The 23,166-nt window shown below is 48.5% G+C and overlaps 1 protein-coding gene across 1 annotated transcript; it reads left to right on the plus strand.

The window, feature by feature from the left end:
* The first annotated feature begins 2,278 nt into the window (after positions 1–2,278).
* LOC140421762 (uncharacterized) lies at positions 2,279–22,576 on the plus strand. The gene is made up of 2 exons (XM_072506623.1): positions 2,279–2,395; positions 16,085–22,576. Exon 2 carries the CDS (start codon positions 16,396–16,398, stop codon positions 17,215–17,217), a length of 822 nt encoding a protein of 273 aa, XP_072362724.1. The 5' UTR covers positions 2,279–2,395; positions 16,085–16,395; the 3' UTR covers positions 17,218–22,576.
* The last annotated feature ends 590 nt before the right edge of the window (positions 22,577–23,166 follow it).

Raw genomic sequence — 23,166 nt, forward strand, 5'->3', positions numbered from 1 at the left:
AATGAATACTTTGCATCAGTATTCACGAAAGAGAAGGAATTGGTAGATGTTGAGTCTGGAGAAGGGGGTGTAGATAGCCTGGGTCACATTGTGATCCAAAAAGACGAGGTGTTGGGTGTCTTAAAAAATATTAAGGTAGCTAAGTCCCCAGGGCTGGATGGGATCTACCCCAGAATACTGAAGGAGGCTGGAGAGGAAATTGCTGAGGCCTTGACAGAAATCTTTGGATCCTCGCTGTCTTCAGGGGATGTCCTGGAGGACTGGAGAATAGCCAATGTTGTTCCTCTGTTTAAGAAGGGTAGCAAGGATAATCCCGGGAACTACAGGCCGGTGAGCCTTACTTCAGTGGTAGGGAAATTACTGGAGAGAATTCTTCGAGACAGGATCTACTCCCATTTGGAAGCAAATGGACGTATTAGTGAGAGGCAGCACGGTTTTGTGAAGGGGAGGTCGTGTCTCACTAACTTGATAGAGTTTTTCGAGGAGGTCACGAAGATGATTGATGCAGGTAGGGCAGTAGATGTTGTCTATATGGACTTCAGTAAGGCCTTTGACAAGGTCCCTCATGGTAGACTAGTACAAAAGGTGAAGTCACACGGGATCAGGGGTGAACTGGCAAGGTGGATACAGAACTGGCTAGGCCATAGAAGGCAGAGGGTAGCAATGGAGGGATGCTTTTCTAATTGGAGGGCTGTGACCAGTGGTGTTCCACAGGGATCAGTGCTGGGACCTTTGCTCTTTGTAGTATATATAAATGATTTGGAGGAAAATGTAACTGGTCTGATTAGTAAGTTTGCAGACGACACAAAGGTTGGTGGAATTGCGGATAGCGATGAGGACTGTCAGAGGATACAGCAGGATTTAGATTGTCTGGAGACTTGGGCGGAGAGATGGCAGATGGAGTTTAATCCGGACAAATGTGAGGTAATGCATTTTGGAAGGGCTAATGCAGGTAGGGAATATACAGTGAATGGTAGAACCCTCAAGAGTATTGAAAGTCAAAGAGATCTAGGAGTACAGGTCCACAGGTCATTGAAAGGGGCAACACAGGTGGAGAAGGTAGTCAAGAAGGCATACGGCATGCTTGCCTTCATTGGCCGGGGCATTGAGTATAAGAATTGGCAAGTCATGTTGCAGCTGTATAGAACCTTAGTTAGGCCACTCTTGGAGTATAGTGTTCAATTCTGGTCGCCACACTACCAGAAGGATGTGGAGGCTTTAGAGAGGGTGCAGCAGAGATTTACCAGAATGTTGCCTGGTATGGAGGGCATAAGCTATGAGGAGCGATTGAATAAACTCGGTTTGTTCTCACTGGAACGAGGGAGGTTGAGGGGCGACCCGTTAGAGGTATACAAAATTATGAGGGGCATAGACAGAGTGGATAGTCAGAGGCTTTTCCCCAGGGTAGAGGGGTCAATTACTAGGGGGCATAGGTTTAAGGTGAGAGGGGCAAAGTTTAGAGTAGATGTACGAGGCAAGTTTTTTACGCAGAGGGTAGTGGGTGCCTGGAACTCACTACCGGAGGAGGTAGTGGAAGCAGGGACGATAGGGACATTTAAGGGGCATCTTGACAAATATATGAATAGGATGGGAATAGAAGGATACGGACCCAGGAAGTGTAGAAGATTGTAGTTTAGTCGGGCAGTATGGTCGGCACGGGCTTGGAGGGCCGAAGGGCCTGTTCCTGTGCTGTACATTTCTTTGTTCTTTGTTTGTTTATTAGGAAAGAGACCATCCTTTTAGCCAGACAAATAAATGTGAGAAGCTGAGGGAACAAAGGATGTCAATGACTTTAAGAGAGAGAGAGACCTGGGCCAAGCTTTGCAGAGTCTGCACCCTCCCTGGATTCACTTCCTTTCCCTTCAGTTGCTGCAGGTGACCAATTAAAGGTCAGAATGAGAAAATAAATGGAAAGGGGGAGAAAAGAAACTGTTTTACTCACAGATGTTGGAGACAAAAACAAGGTTTTAGTCTGTGTGAGGCCCCAGTTTTGCTCATTGTCCAGCTTCCGCATTCAGAAAACGGGAAACTAATTGGATGGTGGAAGAGAGTCCTTCCGGTTCACCAACTCTTCCCATTGGTCAACAACCTTCCTGCGCCTCACTCATTGTTCCCCCTGCTCGAGACAAGGTTTCCAGGCAACCGGCTGCGGCCAGAACAAGAAGCCTCTCGGTGATTCCCCTCTCCCCACCCCGGGACTGAGCATGTCCGAGGGAGAGCAGAGATTGCGCATGTGCGAGGGAAAGCTCACCCTTGACCTTCTTGCTGAGGCGTTGACCAATGGGAAGGGTTGGATGACCGGAAGGACTCTGGTCCTCCAAGGCAATCCGCGCGGGCTTTGTGTGAATGGAGCTTGGACGTCACAGAGTGAACCTTCCTCCTGTCTCCAACATCTGTGAGTAAAACACTTTCTTTTCTCCCCCTTTCCATTTATATTCTCATTCTCACCTTCAATTGGTGACTTGCAGCAACTGAAGGGAAAGGAAGTGAATCCAGGGAGGGTGCAGACTCTGCAAAGCTTGGCCCAGGTCTCTCTCTTCAAGACATTGACATCCTTTGCTCCCACACCTTCACACATTTATTTGTTTTGACCCTCTCCGAATCTCAAATACGACAACTATAAACTACCCATGAGCCCTGCCCCTGACCAGACTGTAATATAACAGGGGCTGGTTTAGCTCAGTTGTGTGGACAGCTGGTTTGTGATGCAGAGCGAGGCTTCAATTCTCAACCTTGTATCTTGCCTGAGTTGTGTTGATCCTCGGGTTAAATCACCACCAGCCAGATATACCCCTCAAAGGGGAAATCAGCCTTTGGTCACCTGGGACCTTGGCGACTTTACCTTTAATCTAACAATTGAATCCACTCAATATAATCCTCACCCAATCCAAAGCCTCAAACCATATGCACCAGATAATCGACTCGAGCAAAAGCTTTCTCTGCATCGAAGGAGATCATCATCCCATCCACTGTGTATTTCTGAAAAGTCTGAATCACATTCAGCAACCATCCAACATTGTTACTGCTAGAAAGTCTTCCCCCTTATAAACCCAGTCTGCCCCCCCCTTCCCCCTTATAAACCCAGTCTGCCCCCCCCCCCCCCACGCGATTGTTGGAAGGATGTTCTCCAGCCTTCTCGCCAAAACTTTAGATCGTAATTTGAAGTCAAGATTCAAAAGAGATATTGGCCAATAAGAGGCACACTCCTCTGGGTCCTTCAGAATCAAAGAGATAGTAGCCTCCCGAAGAGTCGATGGCAGCATCCCTGAGTCAAAAGAGTGACAATACATACCCATCAATGGGTCCAACAACAAATCCTCAAGCACCCGATAAAACTCACACCCACACCCATTTAGGTCCCGGTGCTTTACCCGGCTGCAGCTCCTTCATGGCCTTTGAGACCTCTTCCCTAGAGAGGTGAGCATTAAGAGGCTCACACTGGTTTTCTGAGGCCCCCGGAAGAGAATAAATGCTCCATATCCAGCAACACTTCACCAGACTTCTCAGACTTTATAATCCTGCATAGAATTCCCAAAATCCCTGTTTATCTCCTCTGTCCTCACAACCCTTTTCCCTCTCCTAAGCCGTCCCTCTCCTAAGCCGCACAGAGGAAATTGTTCCAATGTCGGCCTTTTTCTTTGTCAAACAGGTCATGTATTTGCTCGGTTTATTCCCAAATTCGTATAACGTCTGCCTCACAAACTTTTCTCGACCTGCTGCATCAATAGCCACTCTTGCCGTGTTAACCTCCTTCAGCGACAGCTTATTCAAGATCTCCTTATAATTCTGCTTGGCCTTCGCGAAACAAACCGCCAGTCACTGCTGGTTCTTCAGCATCCTGTGCTTTTTATTAGCAGTGGAAGAAATGATCAGCCTCTGAGGATAAACTTTACATGTCTCCCATAAAATGGAAGGGGGAGTACCAGGGGTCGAGTTATAACCGGGCGGAAGAACTCAAACGCTTACTTAAAATGCGTAGTAAATGAAGAATCTCTTCTCAGGGAGGCATCTAACCTCCATGTTCTCGACCTGGGGGTGAGCCCTCGAGTAGAATTCCAGAGAAACGGGGGATGGTCCACAATCGATGTTCACGACGATGCAAGAGGACACCAGATGTCGGATGGTCCTTGACATAAAAATGTCGTCAATTCTGGGATGGCATTGATGTGGGGCTGGAAGGAAGGTAAAATCTCCTCCCCACGGATGCAAAGTTCTCCAAACATCCACATAACCCACCTCCTCATAAGCCGAGGCCAATGCCCTAGTTTGCAGCGTGGGGGGTTCCTGGTAACCGGGAGCTTATTTACCAGAGGATTTAAGTGGCCGTTGAAGTCACCAACCACAAAAGAGTGAGTTGAAGCTAACTCTGCAAAATCCACAAAAGCTTTTGTAATTAACTCCAGGGAGTAATTTGGGGATCCATACACATTTATTATTGAAACAACACCTCCATGCACCAAAACTCTAATGATCACATATCGACCTCCTTTGTCCTTAGTGCAGGTTTCAACCTTAAAAGGGATATTTTTATTAATAAGGATTGCCACACCCCTGCTACTTGATGAAACGGAGGCAAAAAACCTGCCCCACCCAATCCCACCTCAATTTAAAGTGTTCCTCATCATCCAGATGAGTTTCCTGTAATAAAGCTATGTTGACTTTCTCCTTAAGAAGGGAGAGGATCTTTTTCCTTCTGATTGGGTGATAGATGCCCCGTACATTCCCTCAGAAAATTTGAAGGTTATCTGCCGCTATTAATAAGGTACCTAAACTCACTTCCTCTCGGGAGCTTTACCCTCTCCTTCAGTTCCTCTATACTGGCAAACCCTTTTTCCAGATACAGATCCCTCACCTTAACCAGCCCCATTTCTCTCCACTTCCTATACATGCCATCCCCCCCACCCCCCACTGCCCCAGCTGAAAACCGTGGTTTTCACACAATGGCATTAACACCGACATCCCCGTTATCCTAACGTGCCTCCTCAGCTGGTTCCAGATCTCCACCATGGACTACACGACAGGGCTCTCCCAGTGTTTCCTTGGCGACATTGGCAGTGCCGCCGTCACTATAGTCCTCAAGCTGGACCCCCTACAGGTTTCTTCCTCCATCCTAACCTATTCTACCCCTTCTCCTTCCAACTGTCGCCTCACATTCTCCGCCCAGTAATAATGTAGCAAGTTCGGCAACGCCAACCCTCCCTTCTGCCTGTGTCTCTGTAACAGGGTCCTCTTAACCCTTGGCACCTTCCCTGCTCATACGACGTCTGAAATAATCATATCCAGTTTTCAAAAGAAGGCCTTGGGTACAAAGATCGGGAGTGTCTGGAATATGAACAGGAACCTCGGCAGAATGTTCATGTTCACCAGTTGGACCCTCCCTGCCAAAGTCAAGTGCAGCATGTCCCACCTCTTCAGATCCTCCCTAATCTCCTCCACCAGCTTGTTAAATTCCATTTGTGTAGCATCGCCCTTTTCCTCGCTACCTGAATCCCCAGGTATCTAAACCTGTCTCCGACCACCTTAAATGGCATCCCCTCTAGATTGACTCACCGACCCAACTCATTCACCGGGAAGACTTCACTTTTCCCTAAATTTAACTTGTATCCCGAGAACGCCCCAAACTTCCCCAACAGGCCCATGATCCTCTCCAAGCTCTCCAGTGAGTCAGAAACATACAATAGTAGGTCGTCTGCGTATAGCGACACCCGATGCTCCCTACGTCCCCTCGTAATCTCTCGCCACTCTGCCGACCTCCTAAGAGCCATTGCCAGAGGCTCTATAGTCAGCGCAAACAGCAACGGCGGAGACGGGCACCCCTGCCTTGCTCCCCTGTGCAGTTCAAAGTTCTGTGAACCCATGTCATTGGTCTGCACACTCGCCATCAGTGCCACATATAACAGGCACCCATACCACAAACTTTGGCCCAAACCCAAACCTTCCCAGGACATTCAACAGGAACCACCACTCCACCCAGCCGAATGCCTTCTCCACATACATGGACACCACTACCTCTGGCACTTGGACTCTCAACGGGGTCATGATCACATTTAACAGCCTCCTTATATTATTAGAAAGCTGCCCTTTAAGAAGCCTGTTTGTTCCTCCGCAACCACCCCCAGGACACAACCTTCCATCCTTCCCACCCCAACATAGCCAGTACTTTCACATCCGTATTTAACACAGATAGGGGCCTATACGACCCACATTCCAACGGGTCCTTCCCCTTTATTGGTATTAACGTGATTGTTGCCGACGTCATCGCCTCCGGCAGCTCCCCTTCTCCAGCACCTCATTAAACTCCCCCAGGAGATGTGGTGCCAGGTCCGTCGCAAACTCCTTATAAAATTCCGCCAGGTCGCCATCGGGCCCCGGGGCCTTCCCCGACTTTCATTCCCCTTATACTGTCCAATATATCCCTCAGCCCCACGGGCTTCCCTAGTGCCTGCCTCTTCTCTTCCTCCAACTGTGGAAACTCCAGTTCATCTAAAATCCGTCCTATGTCCCCCCTCTTCACCCCCGGGTCCGCCCTGTACAGCTCCTTATAATAATCCCTGAACGCCTCGTTTATCTTCCCCGGCTCCGACACCACATCCCCTGCCCCAGTCCGTATCTTCAATATTTCCCTGGACGCAGCCTGCCTCCGTAACTGATGCTCTAACATTCGACTCGCCTTATCCCCTTATTCATACTCCATCCCCCTGGCCCTACGCACCTGTCCTACCGCCCTCCCTGTCGTCACCCTATCAAATTGCCTCTGTAATCGTTTCCTCCTCACCAATCCCTCCGTGTTGGGCACCCTCGGGTACTCCCAATCTACCTCCACTATCTCGTTCATTAGCCGTTCATATTCCTCCCTCCTTTCCCTATCCGCATGTGCCTTGAATGAGATCATCTCCCCGCGGGCCACCGCTTTCAGCGCTTCCCAAAAAGTGGCCGCCGACACCTCCCTGTTTTGGTTCAATTCTACAGAATCTTTAATCACAGCCCGCACTTTGTCACAAACCCCTCTCTCTGCCAACAGCCCCGAATCGAGCCATCACCCCAGCCTCTGCTCCCATCCCAATCTAAGCTGAATCTCCAGCCAGTGGGGCGCATGGTCCGAGATTACTATCCCCGTTAACTCTGCCCCCTCCACCCCAACCAAAACCTCCCGGCTCACCATAAAAAAGTAGATTCATGAATACACCCTATAAACCTGTGAGAAAAGGAAGACTCCCTTCCCCCTGGGTTCTTGAAGCTCCATGGATCCACCCTTCCCCTCTTTTCCATAAACCTGCCCAGCTCCTTTGCCATCCTACCCATTGACTGGGGCTCGATCTATCTACCCTCGGTTCTAGGACACAATTAAAACCCCCTCCCATAATCAACTGGTGCATCGCCAAGTCCGGGATCGCTGCCAGCAACCCCCTCATAAAACCGACTTCACCCCAATTCAGTGCATACACATTCACCAACACCATCGGTGTCCCTTCTAATACCCCACTCACATCATCCCAGTCCAGTGCATACACATTCACCAATACCAATAGCATCCCTTTTAATACCCCACTCACCATCACATATCTCCCACCCGGGTCCCTCACTTCCTTCACACTCACAACCCCTGTTTTCTTACTCATCAAAATTGCCATCCGCACGACTTTGAATCAGACCCTTAGTGGAAAACCTGACCCACCCACCCACCCCTTCCTCAGAATAACCTGGTCCTTCACGTGGAGGTGCGTCTCCTGCAGAAAGATCACCTCTGCTTTTAAACTCCTTAGGTGCACAAAGACCCGAGATCTCTTCACCGGTCCATTGTGTTAGCTTGTAGCTGCTGTTGAGTAAAGAGTCAAGAGTTCTGCTTCTTTCCCAAACACCTTTATTTTCTTTGAACACACTCCATATAAAACTCCATCACCAGAGCAAGTGCCACCTACAAGTGTCATCATTGGATACTGAACATTAATTTAATATGTAATTGGAAGGTCTCTAAACCCATTCCTAACACATTGAGCCGTCGCACATTCCATGTTATCAGCCGTAAGGGGGGCTTACCCCCCATTCCCCGCTCCCGTCTGTCATCCTCACCTTTCAGCTCTACCCGTTAATCTCACTCTGTACCCGGCTCATCCACAAAGGCCCCTTTCTCTGCCCCTGACCTCGTCGCATCCCCCTCCCTCCCCTCCCCTTTGAGTGAAGACGTTCTTTCCAACATCTCCCCTGAACGCTCCAGCCCTAATGTTTAGACTATGCCTCCTTGAATCTCCAACGAGTGGAAACCGTTTGTCTTTGTCTACCCTGGCTTTCCCTGTTAATACTTTGATCAGACCACCCCTTAACCTTCTAAATTTGAGTGAAAACAGGTCTGATTTGATTAATCTGTCCTCGTAACTCAACCTCTGTAATCCAGGTATCCTGTTTGGAAACCTACGTTGCCCTCCCACCAAGGTTGAAATATCCTTCTTTTTTTAAAAAAAATATATTTTATTCAAGATTTTTGGCCAAACATAACAATACGTAGTGTTTCTTTTACACAACAATAAAGCAATATAAATAACAGTGGCCAGTTTTAAACAAATAAATAAGTAATATATAAACAAAAACAAAACTAAATGGCAACTGCCTTGTCCAAAATAAATACTCTCCAAAAATACAATCCAATATACAATTACATATAACAAATACCTATACATATACAATAACATCCCTGAGAGTCCGTCCGATTCCTCCCCCCTGGGTTGCTGCTGTTGTCTACTTCTTTTCCATTCCCTCTATCTTTCTGTGAGGTATTCGACGAACGGTTGCCACCGCCTGGTGAACCCCTGAGCCGAACCCCTTAACACGAACTTAATCCGTTCTAACTTTATAAACCCTGCCATGTCGTTTATCCAGGTCTCCACACCCAGGGGTTTGGCTTCCTTCCACATTAACAATATCCTGCGCCGGGCTACAAGGGACGCAAAGGCCAACACGTCAGCCTCTCTCGCCTCCTGCACTCCCGGCTCTTCTGCAACCCCAAATATTGCCAACCCCCAGCTTGGTTCGACCCGGACCCCCACCACCTTCGAAAGCACCTTTGCCACCCCCACCCAGAACCCCTGTAGTGCCGGGCATGACTAGAACATGTGGGTGTGATTCGCTGGGCCACTCGAGCATCTCGCACACCTATCCTCTACCCCAAAAAATTTACTAAGCCGTGCTCCAGTCATATGCGCCCTGTGTAGCACCTTAAATTGTATCAGGTTTAGCCTAGCACACGAGGACGATGAGTTTACACTACGTAGGGCATCAGCCCACAGCCCCTTCTCAATCTCCTCCCCCAGTTCTTCTTCCCATTTCCCTTTCAGCTCATCGACCATGATCTCCCCTCGTCCCTCATCTCCCTGTATATGACCTTACCGTCCCCCACCCATGTCTCTGAGATCACTCTATCCTGCACCTCCTGCGTCGGGAGCTGCGGGAATTCCCTCACCTGTTGCCTCGCAAAAACCCTCAATTGCATATACCGAAATGCATTCCCTCGGGGCAACACATATTTCTCTGTCAGTGCTCCCAGACTCTCAAACGTCCCATCTACAAATAGATCTCTTAGTTGTACTACCCCAGCTCTTTGCCATGCTCCAAATCCCCCATCCATTCTCCCCGGAACGAACCTATGATTGTTTCTTATCGGGGACCGCACCGAAGCTCCCGTCCTTCCCCTATGCCGTCTCCACTGCCCCCAAATTTTCAATGTAGCCACCACCACCGGGCTTGTGGTGTATTTCTTTGGTGAGAACGGCAACGGCACCGTCACCATTGCTTGTAGGCTAGTCCCCCTGCAGGACGCCCTCTCCAATCTCTTCCACGCCGCTCCCTCCCCTTCTCCCATCCACTTACACACCATTGAAACATTGGCGGCTCAGTAGTACTCACTTAGGCTCGGTAGTGCCAGCCCCCCCTGGCCCTACTACGCTGCAAGAATCCCCTCCTCACTCTCGGGGTCTTCCCAGCCCACACAAAACTCATAATGCTCTTCTCAATTCTTTTGAAAAAAGCCTTCGTGACCATCACCAGGAGGCACTGGAACACAAAAAGGAATCTCGGGAGGACCACCATTTTAACCGCCTGCACCCTACCTGCCAATGACAGGGACACCATGTCCCATCTCTTGAAATCCTCCTCCATCTGTTCCACCAACCGTGTTAAATTAAGCCTATGTAATGTACCCCAATTCTTGGCTATCTGGATCCCCAGGTACCGGAAGTCCCTTGATATCTTCCTCAACGTTAAATCCTCTATCTCTCTGCTCTGCTCCCCCGGATGCACCACAAATAACTCACTTTTCCCCATGTTCAGTTTATACCCTGAAAAATCCCCAAACTCCCCAAGTATCCGCATTATCTCTGGCATCCCCTCTGCCGGGTCCGCCACATATAGCAACAAATCATCTGCATACAGGGATACCCGGTGTTCTTCTCCCCCCCTAAGTACTCCCCTCCACTTCCTGGAACCCCTCAGTGCTATGGCCAGGGGTTCAATCGCCAGTGCAAACAATAACGGGGACAGAGGACATCCCTGCCTCGTCCCTCTATGGAGCCGAAAATAGTCAGACCCCCGTCCATTCGTGACCACGCTCGCCATCGGGGCCCTATACAGCAACTGTACCCACCTGATATACCCGTCCCCAAAGCCAAATCTCCTCAACACCTCCCACAAATAATCCCACTCCACTCTATCAAATGCTTTCTCGGCATCCATCGCCACCACTATCTCCGCTTCCCCCTCTGGTGGGGGCATCATCATTACCCCTAGCAGCCTCCGTATATTTGTATTTAGCTGTCTCCCCTTCACAAACCCAGTTTGGTCCTCATGAACCACCCCCGGGACACAATCCTCTATCCTCATTGCCATTACCTTGGCCAGAATCTTAGCATCCACATTCAGGAGGGAAATGGGCCTGTATGACCCGCATTGCAGCGGGTCTTTTTCCTTCTTTAGGAGGAGCGATATCGTTGCCTCTGACATAGTCGGGGGCAGCTGCCCCCTTTCCCTCGCCTCATTAAAGGTTCTCATCAGTAGCGGGGCCAGCAAGTCCAAATATTTCTTATAGAATTCAACTGGGAATCCGTCTGGTCCCGGGGCCTTCCCCGCCTGCATGTTCCCAATCCCTTTCACTACTTCCTCCGTCTCAATCTGTGCTCCCAGCCCCACTCTCTCCTGCTCCTCCACCTTAGGAAATTCCAGCTGATCCAGAAAGCACATCATTCTCTCCTTCCCGTCCGGGGGCTGCGCTTCATATAGTCTTTCGTAAAATGCCTTGAACACTCCATTTACTCTCTCCGCTCCCCGCTCCATCTCTCCCTCCTCATCTCTCACCCCCCCTATCTCCCTCGCTGCTCCCCTTTTCCTCAGTTGGTGGGCCAGCAACCTACTCGCCTTCTCCCCATATTCGTACTGTACACCCTGTGCCTTCCTCCATTGTGCCTCTGCATTACCCGTAGTCAACAAGTCAAATTCTACATGTAGCCCTTGCCTTTCCCTGTACAGTCCCTCCTCCGGTGCCTCCGCATATTGTCTGTCCACCCTCAGAAGTTCTTTCAACAACCGCTCCCTTTCCCTACCCTCCTGCTTTCCTTTATGTGCCCTAATAGATATCAGCTCCCCTCTAACCACTGCCTTCAGCGCCTCCCAGACCACTCCCACCTGTACCTCCCCATTATCATTAAGTTCCAAGTACCTTTCAATACACCCCCTCACCCTTAAACACACACCCTCATCTGCCAATAATCCCATGTCCATTCTCCAGGGTGGATGCTGTTGTTTTTCTTCCCCTATCTCCAGGTCCACCCAGTGTGGAGCATGATCCGAAATGGCTATAGCCGTGTACTCCGTCCCCGTCACCTTTGGGATCAGTGCCCTTCCCAAAACAAAAAAATCTATTCGTGAAAATACTTTGTGTACATAGGAGAAAAACGAAAACTCCTTACTCCTAGGTCTACTAAATCTCCAGGGATCCCCTCCTCCCACCTGCTCCATAAAATCCTTAAACACCCTAGTTGCAGCCGGCCTCCTTCCGGTCCTGGACCTCGATCTGTCCAGCCCTGGGTCCAGCACCGTATTAAAGTCTCCACCCATTACCAACTTCCCCACCTCTAGGTCCGGGATTCGTCCTAACATACGCCTCATAAAATTGGCATCATCCCAGTTCGGGGCATACACGTTCACTAATACCACCGCCTCCCCTTGCAGTTTGCCACTCACCATCACGTATCTGCCCCCACTATAGTCTTTGCCTCAAACATTACCCGCTTCCCCACTAGTATGGCCACCCCCCTGTTTTTTGCGTCTAGCCCCGAATGAAACACCTGCCCCACCCATCCTTTGCGTAGTCTGACCTGGTCTATCAGCTTCAGATGCGTCTCCTGAAGCATAACCACATCTGCCTTAAGTTTCTTTAGGTGTGCGAGTACCCGTGCCCTCTTAATCGGCCCGTTCAGCCCTCTCACATTCCACGTGATCAACCGGGTTGGGGGGCTCTTCCCCCCCCCCCCTTGACGACTAGCCATTTCCTTTTTCACTCCAGCTCCTCACCCGGTTCCCACGTAGCTGTATCTCCCCCAGGCGGCGCCCCCCCCGCCCCGACCCCCCCCTCCCATACCAGCTCCCCCTTCTCCCCAGCAGCAGCAACCCAGTTCACCCCCCCCCCGCTAGATCCCAAACTAGCGTAATTGCACCCCCCATGTTGCTCCCAGAAGTCAGCAAACTCTGGCCGACCTCGGCTTCCCCCCGTGACCTCAGCTCACACTGTGCGAGGCCCCCTCCTTCCTGCTTCCCTGTTCCCGCCGTGATTACCATAGCACGGGAACAAAGCCCGTGCTTCCCTTTTGGCCCCGCTCCCAATGGCCGCCGCCCTCAGCTCCTCATCCTCCCTCACCCCCTCCCCCACGACATGGGGAAGAGAGAAAAGTTACAGGGTCGCAGGTTTAACAACTTGGGAAGTCATCTCTTCCCCCTTTTCCCCCCTTCATCCCACATATTCACCCCCCCACTTTGTCCCAAACGTTCTTTTTCTGGCCCGCTCACTCCAGTTTCTCCTCGACAATAAATGTCCACGCCTCGTCTGCCGTTTCGAAGTAGTGGTGTTTCCCTAGATGTGTGACCCACAGTCTTGCCGGTTGCAGCATTCCGAATTTGACCTTCCTTTTATGCAACACCGCCTTGGCCCGATTAAAGCTTGCCCTTCTTCTCGCCACCTCCGCACTCCAATCTTGATATACGCGGATCACCGCGTTCTCCCACCTACTGCTCCGAGTTTTCTTTGCCCATCTGAGGACCATCTCTCTGTCCTTATATCGGAGAAATCTCACCACTATTGCTCGAGGAATTTCTCCAGCCCTCGGTCTTCGCGCCATAACCCGATAGGCTCCCTCCACCTCCAGCGGACCTGTTGGGCCCTCCGATCCCATTAACGAGTGCAGCATCGTGCTCACATATGCCCCGACGTCTGCCCCTTCTGCACCTTCGGGAAGACCAAGAATCCTTAGGTTCTTCCTCCTCGCATTATTCTCCAGCACCTCCAGCCTTTCCACACATCTTTTGTGTTGTGCCTCGTGTATCTCCGTTTTCACCACCAGGCCCCCGTATGTCGTCCTCATTCTCAGCAGCCTTTGCCTTCACGACCCGAAGCTCCTGTTCCTGGGTGTTTTGCTCCTCCTTTAGCCCCTCAATCGCTTGTAATATCGGGGCCAACAGCTCCTTCTTCATCTCCTTTTTGAGTTCATCTACGCAACGCCGCAAGAACTCTTGTTGGTCAGGGCCCCATATTAAACTGCCTCCTTCCGACGCCATCTTGCTTTGTGCCTGCCTTCCTGGCCGCTGCTCTAGAGGATCCACCGCAATCCGGCTACTTTCCTCTCTTTTTTCCATCCGTGTCCAGGGGGGATTCCCTTCTGGATTACCGCACAGTGTTATTTGCCGTTAAAATTGCCGTTGGGGCTCCTATTAAGAGCCCAAAAGTCCGTTCCACTGTGAGCTGCCGAAACGTGCAACTTAGCTGGTCATCGCCGCACCCGAAACCTGAAATATCCTTCCTAAGGTGTGGTGCCCAGAACTGCTCACAGTCTCCAAGTGGAGTCTAACCAGGGTTTTGTATAGCTGCAGCATAACCCCTGTGTCTTTATATTCCAATCCTCTAGATATAAATGCTAGCATTCCATTAGCCTTTTTGATTATTTTCTGCATTTGTTCCTGACATTTTAAGGAATATGCCCCTGAACTCCAAGTCTCTTTGGAATCCACTGTACCTCTTTCCATTTAGAAAGTATTCTGTTTTATCCATTTTTGATCCAAAATGGATAACCTCACATTTGCTTACATTCAATTCCATCTGCCACAACTTTGGCCATTCACCTAGTCTGTCAATATCACCTTGCACCGACAAGAGAGAACCCAGTAGAGTACTACTGGAGCTGTGTAGATAGTTAATGATAAATAAAATTAAAAGTGTTTTCTCCACAACTTGGTGTTGGATTCCTCATTGCCCCGAACTAAATACCTATTATCCCCACTCTCTCCTGCCACTCAACCAATTTCCCAACCAGGTCAATAATCTGCCCTCTACTCCGTGAGCTTCCACCTTAGCTAACAGTCTCTTGTGTGGAACTTTATCAAATGCCTTCTGGAAGTCCATATAAATGACATCCATAGACGTTCCCCTGTCCATTAGCTTGGTCGCCTCTTCAAAGAATTCAGTCAGATTATCGGACATGACCTTCCCTTCACAAATCCCTGCTGGCTCTCCCTGATGGACTGAAATGTTTCAAGGTGTTCAGTTAATCCCATACCCGATTATAAACTCCAGCAATTACTCCACCCCAGATGTTCGGCTAACTGGTCTGTAATTCCCGGGTTTTCCCCTTTCACCCTCATTGAAAAGTGACAAGTGCAGTTTTCCAATCCAGAGGGACTACTCCTGAATCTAGGGAACTCTGGGAGATTCTAGTTAGGGCATCTACAATGTCCTCCCCGACTTCCTTTAACACCCTCGGATGGAAACAGTCAGGTCCTGGGGATTTGTCAGTCTTTAGTTCCATTAATTTCTTAGTTAGTGATGGTACAGTTATGTTAATTGTATTAAGTCCCTGTCCTCTATCAACTATTCATTTTTTCGGGACTTCTGGCAAGTTATGATCCTCACCCTGGCACCGGGCAGGCAACATACCATGTGGGACTCTCGGTCCTGCTTCCAAAGGATGTTATCAGTTCCCCTAATTATAGAATCCCCGACAACTACCACTTCCTCCCCCCGCTTGAATAGCTTCCTGTACCAGGGTGCAGTGGTCAGCCAGCTCATCCTTCCTACAGTCTCTGCTCCGATACCCTGCCCCTCCGAGTCCGCTCCCTGGAAGCTCGGCTGCGAATCTCCGAGATAAGGTTATTATACTCGAAACTCCGTCCCTCCGAGTCCGCTCCCTGGAGACTAGGTATGGGGAATAGGTGTACAAGGCTCTGGTCAGACTCCATTTGGAGTGTTGTGAGCAATTTTGCGCCCCCATCTCAGGAATGACGTATGAGGAACGGTTGAGGACTCTGGATCTTGTTGAGTTTAGAAGGATGAGGGGGATCTTATTGAAACTTACAGGATACTGCGAGGCCTCGATAGAGTGGACGTGGAGAGGATGTTTCCACTTGTAGGAAAAATTAGAACCAGAGGACACAATCTCAGTCTAAAGGAACGACCCTTTAAAATAGAGCTGAGGAGGAATATCTTCAGCCAGTGGGTGGTGAATCTGTGGAACTCTTTGCCACAGAAGGCTGTGGAGGCCAAATCACAGTGTCTTTAAGACAGAGATAGATAGGTTCTTGATTAATAAGGGGATCAGGGGTTATGGGAAGAAGGCAGGAGAACGGGGATGAGAAAAATATCAGCCATGATTGAATGGCGGAGCAGACTCGCTGGGCCGAGTGGCCTAATTCTGCTCCTATGTCTTACGGTCTTGTGGCATTGGAGCCGCAGGTATTGGGGAATGAGAGAACAAAGAATGGTCCAAAGAAATTAGAATTATCTGTTCTGAATTTCTATCCTGGACTGAGTGTTGACTTTTGTAAACTCCTTTTACAGATATTACAAGAGGAGGAATTTATCAGAAATCTCAATTGTCACGTCTCAGTCTTACAGTCACTCGATACCTTGGATCTGAATATCATCGGCCTTTGAATCTAGAAGGAGAATTGTTTACCCAATCTGTCGGCATCAAAAGATTTTAATCATCAGTGTGACTGGAAAAGCACCGAGACACACGCACCCGAGTGAGAGTGTTCCAGAGCACTGACTGTGGAAAGAGCTTTAACCAGTTACACAGCCTGAAAAAACATCACACCATTCACAGCAGGGAGAGACTGTACACGTGTTCTGTGTGTGGACGAGACTTCATGGCCAACATGAAGGGACACGAGGAGATGCAAAACATGGAGAAACCATGGAAATGTGGGGACTGTGGGAAGGGATACAGATTCCCATCTCTGCTGGAGATTCATCGACGCATTCACACTGGGGAGAGGCCGTTCACCTGCTCTGTGTGTGAGAAGGGATTCACTCAGTTATCCAGCCTGAAGTCACACCAGCGGTTTCACACTGGGACAAGGCTATTTGCCTGCTCTCAATGTGGGAAGGAATTTGCTGAGTTATCCAACCTGAAGAAACATCAGCCAGTTCACACTGGGGAGAGGCCATTCACCTGCTCCCAGTGTGGGAAGGGATTCACTCGGTTATCCCACCTGCGGATACATCAGCGAGTACACACTGGGGAGAGGCCATTCCCCTGCTCTCAGTGTGGGAAGGTATTCAGTGTTTCATCCCAAGTATTGAAACACCAACGAGTTCACACTGGGGAGAGGCCATTCTCCTGCTCTCAATGTGGGAAAGCATTCACTCAGTTATCCAGCCTGAAGTCACACCAGCGAGTTCACACTGGGGAGAGGCCGTTCATCTGTTCTCAGTGTGGGAAGGAATTTCCTCGCTTATCCAGCCTGAAGAGACACCAGCGAGTTCACACTGGGGAGAAGCCGTTTAGCTGCTCTCAGTGTGGGAAGAGATTCATTCAGTTGTCAGACTTGACGAAACACCAGCGAATTCACACTGGGGAGAAGCCATTCTCCTGCTCCCAGTGTGGGAAGGGATTCAGTGATTCATCGAACCTGCGGGGACACCAGCGAGTTCACACTGGGGAGAAGGCAATCACGTACTCTGAGTAGGGGAAGGCAATTAGTGATCCATCCCACCTGCAGAGTCACCGGCGAGTTCACGCTGAGTAGAGTCCGTTCACCTCTCAGTATGGGAAGGGAATCCATGATTCATCGCACCTGCTGAGACACCAACAGGTTCCCAGTTGATTACAGGGATTGGATTCTGCTGTTATTGTTTCTGCTTCAATCACATCCAGGACCGCATTTTGTTCATTCTAACTGTTGGTCAATGGGGAGGGCCGTGGGGTTTCTTTCTGTTGGACTGGCCGGTGTCACGGCTTTGTCTCCAGTGGGCTGACGCTCTGCGAGCCTTGTTGCGACTACCTTGTTTTAAATTTCACAAGGATCACAGAGTGAAGGGGTGTTTGGAAGTTAGAAGATATTCAGTTTGCATTTCTGTTTGGATGCCCCCCAAGTCTTGCCACATTGCCATGAAGATGGGCCCTGGATGTTCTAAGTTTTTTTTGTTTAATTAATCTAGGTGTTTCTCACAGAAGAAAACTATCAGGGTATGGGGGCAAGTTGTCCGAGGTGACTGGGAAACCACATTAAATGGTATGATGGGAGACAGGCAATAGCTAATATTTATGGAATTATTATATGTCTACCAGGGGGGTCAGTTAGATCAGTTGGCTGGATGGCTGGTTCATGAGGTGGAGTGACACCAATAGCAGGGGTGCAACTGTTGTACTGGCTGAGGTTATCCATGACGGGTCCACCTTCTCAACATTGCTCCTTGCACAAGGTGTGGTGACCCTCAGGTTAAATCACCAGTTCTCCCAGTCTCTCTATCTCTCTCTCTCAAAGGGCAGAGCAGCCCATGGTCCTCTGGGACTTTGGCAACTTTCATTTCACATATATACACCAAATATAGATTCCTTTAGGGAATAAAAATCCAACTGGAAAAGTGACGCAACTGTGGCTAACAAGAAAAGTTAAAGATTCCATTAGATCAAAGGAAGAAGCTCATGAAGTGGTCAAAATAGTAGTGAGCCTGAGGATTGGGAACTTGTTTTAGAATTCAGCAAAGGAGGACCAAGAAACTGATAAAGAGAAGATAGAATATGAGAGCAAACTGGTGAGAAACATAAAAGCCGACTGGAAAAGCTCCTATAGGAATGTGAAAATAAAAAGATTAGCAAAGACCAATGTGGGTCCATTCCAGGCAGACAGGAGAGTTTATAATGGGGAATAAGGAAATGGAATAAGAGAAACTAAACAATGTGTGTCTGTCTTCACGGAGTAAGATACAGAAATTATCCCCAAAACACTGGAAAAGCAAGGAATTAGTGAGCATGAGGGAATGAAAAAGATTAATATTTGTGAAAAAGTAGAACTGGAGAAATTAATGGGATTGAAAGTTAATAAATCCCCAAAAGCTGTTGCTCTACATCTCAGAATGTTGAAAGAGGTGGCTGTAGAGATAGTGGATACATTGGTGATCATCTTTCAAAATTCTATAGATTCTGGAATGGTTCCTGCAGATTGGAAGGTGGTAAATGTAACCCCAATATTTAAGGAAGGAGAGAGAAAACGGGGAACCACAGACCCATTAGCCTGATATCAGAAGGTGGAGTAGGCTGCTCGGCCCCTCGAGCCTGTTCCCTCTTTCAATAAGTTCCCAGCTGATCTGATTGTGACCTCAACTCCACATTCCCGCTGACCCCCCCCCCCCCACCCCCCCATAACCTTTCACCCCCTTGCTTACCAAGAATCTATCCAGCTCTGCCTTCAAAATATTCACAGACTCTGCTTCCACTGTCCTTTGGGGAAGAGAGTTCCAAAGACTCCCAACCCTCTGAGAGAAAAAAGTTCTCCTCTGCCTTGAATGGGCAAGTTATTATTTTTAAGTGACTCCAATTTCTAGATCCTCCCACAAGAGGAAACATCCTTTCCACATCCATCCTGTCAAGGCCCCTCACGATCTTATACGGTTCAATCAAGTCGCCTAAACTCCATCGTACACAAGCCCAGCCTGTCCAATCATTCCTCATAAGACCAGCCTCCAATTCCAGGTGTGAGTTCAGTAAACCTTCTCTGAACTGCTTCCAACACATTTATATCATTCCTTAAATGAGAGTAATACTGTACAGTGCTCCAGATGTGGTCTCACCGATGTCCTGTATAACTGAAGCATAACCTCCCTACTTTTGTATTCAATTCCCCTCACAATAAACAATAACATTCTATTAGCTTTCCTAATTACTTGCTGTACCTGTATACGCGCCTTTTGTGATTCATGCTCTTGGACACCCAGATCCCTCTGCGTCTCAGAGCTCTGCAATCTCTCACCATTGAGTTAATTTTTATTATTCTTCCTGCCAAAATGGACAATTTCACATTTTCCCACATTATACTCTGTTCGCCAGATCTTTTCCCACTCACTTAATCTATCTATATCACTTTGTAATCTCCTTCTGTCCCCTTCACAATTTAGTTTCCTACGTATCTTTGATCATTGGAATAGCAGAGCAGAAATTGGCCATTCAGCCCGTCGAGCCTGCTCCACCATTCAATACGATCATGGCTGATCATCCACTTCAATGTCTTTTTCCCCACACTGTCCCCATATCCCTTTGTGTTATTGGTATTTAGAAATCTGTCAGTCTCTGCTTTAAACACACTCAGTGACTGAGCTCCCACAGCCCTCTGGGGTAGAGAATTCCAAAGATTCACAACTCTCTGAGTAAAGAAATGTCTCCTCCGAGACCAGTCCTAAGTGGCTTCCCCCTTATTTTGAAATTGTGTCTCCTGGTTCCAGACTCTCCAACCAGAGGAAACATTTCACCTGCATCTTCCCTGTCTATTCTATTCAGTATTTTGTAGGTTTCAATGAGATCACTTCCCATTCTTTAAAACTCTAGAGAATACAGGCCCAGTTTCCCCAATCTCTCTTTATGGGACAGTCCTCCCATCCCTGGAATGAGTCTGGTGAATCTTCATTGCCCTCCCTCCGTGGCAATAATACCTTTCCTAAGGTAAGGGCAGTAAAACTGCACACAGTACTCCAGCTGTGGTCTAACCAAGGTCCTATACTATTGAAGCAAGTCTTCACTACTCCTGTACTCAAATCCTCTTGGTGATAAAGACCAACATCCCATTCGCCTCCCTAATAACTTGCTGCATCTGTATGTTCGCCTTCACTGACTTATTGACAGGGCACCCAGATCCCTTTGTACATCTACACTTTCTAATCTCTGACCATTTCAGAAATACTCTGCTCATTTGTTCCTTCGACCAAAGTGATAATCTTACATTTTTCCACATTATATTCCATCTGCCATGTCCTTGTCCACTCACTAAGTCTGTCCAAATCCTCCTGTAGCCGTTTTACATCTTCCTCACAACACACATTCCCACCTAGCTTTGTGCCATCTGTGAACTTGGAAATATTACATTTGGCCCCACAACCAAATCATTGTATAAACTATGAACAGCTGGGGTCCAAGTACTGATCCTTGTGATGCCCCACTGGACACAACCTGCCAAGGTGAGAATGACCCATTTATTTCTGCTCTCTGTTTTCTGCCTGTTAGCCAATCCTCAATCCATGCCAGTATATTACCTTCTATTCCATGTGTTTTCATTTTGCTAACTGACCTCTAGCGACACAGTGGTTAGCACAACGCCTCAGAGGGCCAGAGACCTGGGTTCGATTCCAACTTCGGGCAACTGTCTGTGTGGAGTTTGCGTATTCTTCACGTGTCTGCGTGGGTTTCCTCCGGGTGCTCCGGTTTCCTCCCACAGTACCAAGAAGTGCAGGTTAAGTGGATTGGCCATTCTAAATTGTCCCGAGGTGGGGTTACGAGGACAGGTTGGGAAATTTTGTCTCGGTACGGTGCTCTTTCACAGGATCGGTGCAGACTTGCTGGGCCAAATGGCCTGCGCTGTAGGGATTGTTGATTCTATGAGCTCCTGTGGGGTGTTTATCAAAAGCTTTCTGAAAATCCAAGTCCAAGTGAACTATATCCATAGACGCCCCTTTATCAATTCTGATAGTAACGTCCTCAACAACCCCAAAAGGTTCATCAAACATTGTTTCCTATTCCTAAATCCATGTTTTTTTTTAAACCACCGACTCTGCACATCTTTGGGTTGTGGGGTTGAAACCCACGCAAACACGGGGCGAATGTGCAAACTCCACACTGACAGTAACCCAGAGCCGCGATCGAACCTGGAACCTCGGCGCCGTGAGGCAGCAGTGCTAACCACTGCACCACCATGCTGCCCTCTAAATGCATGTTTATTCTTATCCAGGTGTCCATTTATCACATCCTTTATAATAGATTCTGGTATTTTCCCAATACTGATGTCAGGCTAACAGGTCTGTAGTTCACCATTTTCTCTCTCCCTCCCTTCCTGAATAGTGGGGTGACATTTGCTGCCTTCAATCTGCAGGAGCCATTCCAGAATCTATAGAATTGTGGAAGATGATCACAATGTATCCACTATCTTTATATCATCACTTTTGACTGGTTCTGAGACACTTCAGTTTGGATTTCTGGTGCAGAGTAAAGTATAACCGTGGAGTGGAATTTTAGATTGTGTAAAAGGACAAAGTTCTATTTTATAAATAAAGATGGAGGTTTCTGGCAAAAATAGTGTTTCGTTAATGTTCCTTCTGAGACATCACGGTGACACAGTGGTTAGCACTGCTGCCTCACGGCACCGAGGACCCGAGTTCAATTCCGGCCCCGGGTCACTGTCCGTGTGGAGTTTGCACATTCTCCCCATGTCTGTGTGGGTCACACCCCCACCAACCCAAAGATTTGGTGGATTGGCCACGCTAAATTTCCCCTTAATTGGAAAAATTAAAAACACAATGTTGCTTCTGGTTTGTTTGCTGCAGTAAAAGCCAGAAAACCTTAAGTCCTGTTGTGTGATCCTTTCAACTGTTGACTTGGAATTGATTTTTAAAAAAAGTTACTGATCTGTACCGAGATCCTAATCCACAAGTTTTGACTTCCCATTTGAGCCTCGGGCAGCTTTCTGGCTCACTTCTCGTGTCAGTGACAGCCAGGAGATGGAGCTGAGGGCTGAATTTAGTTGAGAACAATGGGGCCTGCACCCCAGTTGGGAAACTGCCATGGATGTCGCACTAAGAGAGACAGGAATATGCTGGAGGACTGACTGGGAAATATCCCTCCAACCAATGAGGACACAGGAGGGGGTGACCGGGGCTGGTAGTGACGTGACCCCCGGTATTCAGCGCCCCGTGTCCAACGTGGGGAGTCACGGGAACAGAGAAACCACTTGGGTTCTGAACATTGTGAACATCCTTTCACTCTGCTTGCTATTTATCCTCAATTAATTTTCTGTTTGTTTTTTTAACCATGTTGTTTCATTAATAAACAATTAATAGTAACAATATTTGATTTTGCATGATTAGATTGATGTAGCTCAGGGAAAGTGAGTGAGAGGAGTTGACAGGCTCTTTCACAGAATACGAGTCCCTCTAGGTGATTGGCAAAGGAACCAGAGGGGAAGAGTAGATTTGATTTTTCTTTTTAAAAAAAATAAATTTAGAGTACCCAATTATTTCTTTTCCCAATTAAGGGGCAATTTAGCATGACCAATCCATGTAACCTGCACATCTTTGGGTTGTGGGGGTGAAACCCACGCAGACATGGGGAGAATGTGCAAACTCCACACTCACAGTGACCCAGGGCAAGGATTTGAACCTGGGTCCTTCACTCTGCAGCCCCAGTCGGGCAGCACGGTAGCATTGTGGATAGCACAATTGCTTCACAGCTCCAGGGTCCCAGGTTCGATTCCCGGCTTGGGTCACTGTCTGTGCGAAGTCTGCACATTCTCCCCGTCTGTGCGTGGGTTTCCTCCGGGTACTCCGGTTTCCTCCCACAGTCCAAAGATGTGCGGGTTAGGTGGATTGGCCATGCTAAATTGCCCATAGTGTCCAAAATTGCCCTTAGTGTTGGGTGGGGAATAGGGTGGAAGTGT

Source organism: Scyliorhinus torazame, chromosome 5 (assembly GCF_047496885.1).
Source record: "Scyliorhinus torazame isolate Kashiwa2021f chromosome 5, sScyTor2.1, whole genome shotgun sequence".
NCBI classification, from domain to species: Eukaryota; Metazoa; Chordata; class Chondrichthyes; order Carcharhiniformes; family Scyliorhinidae; genus Scyliorhinus; species Scyliorhinus torazame.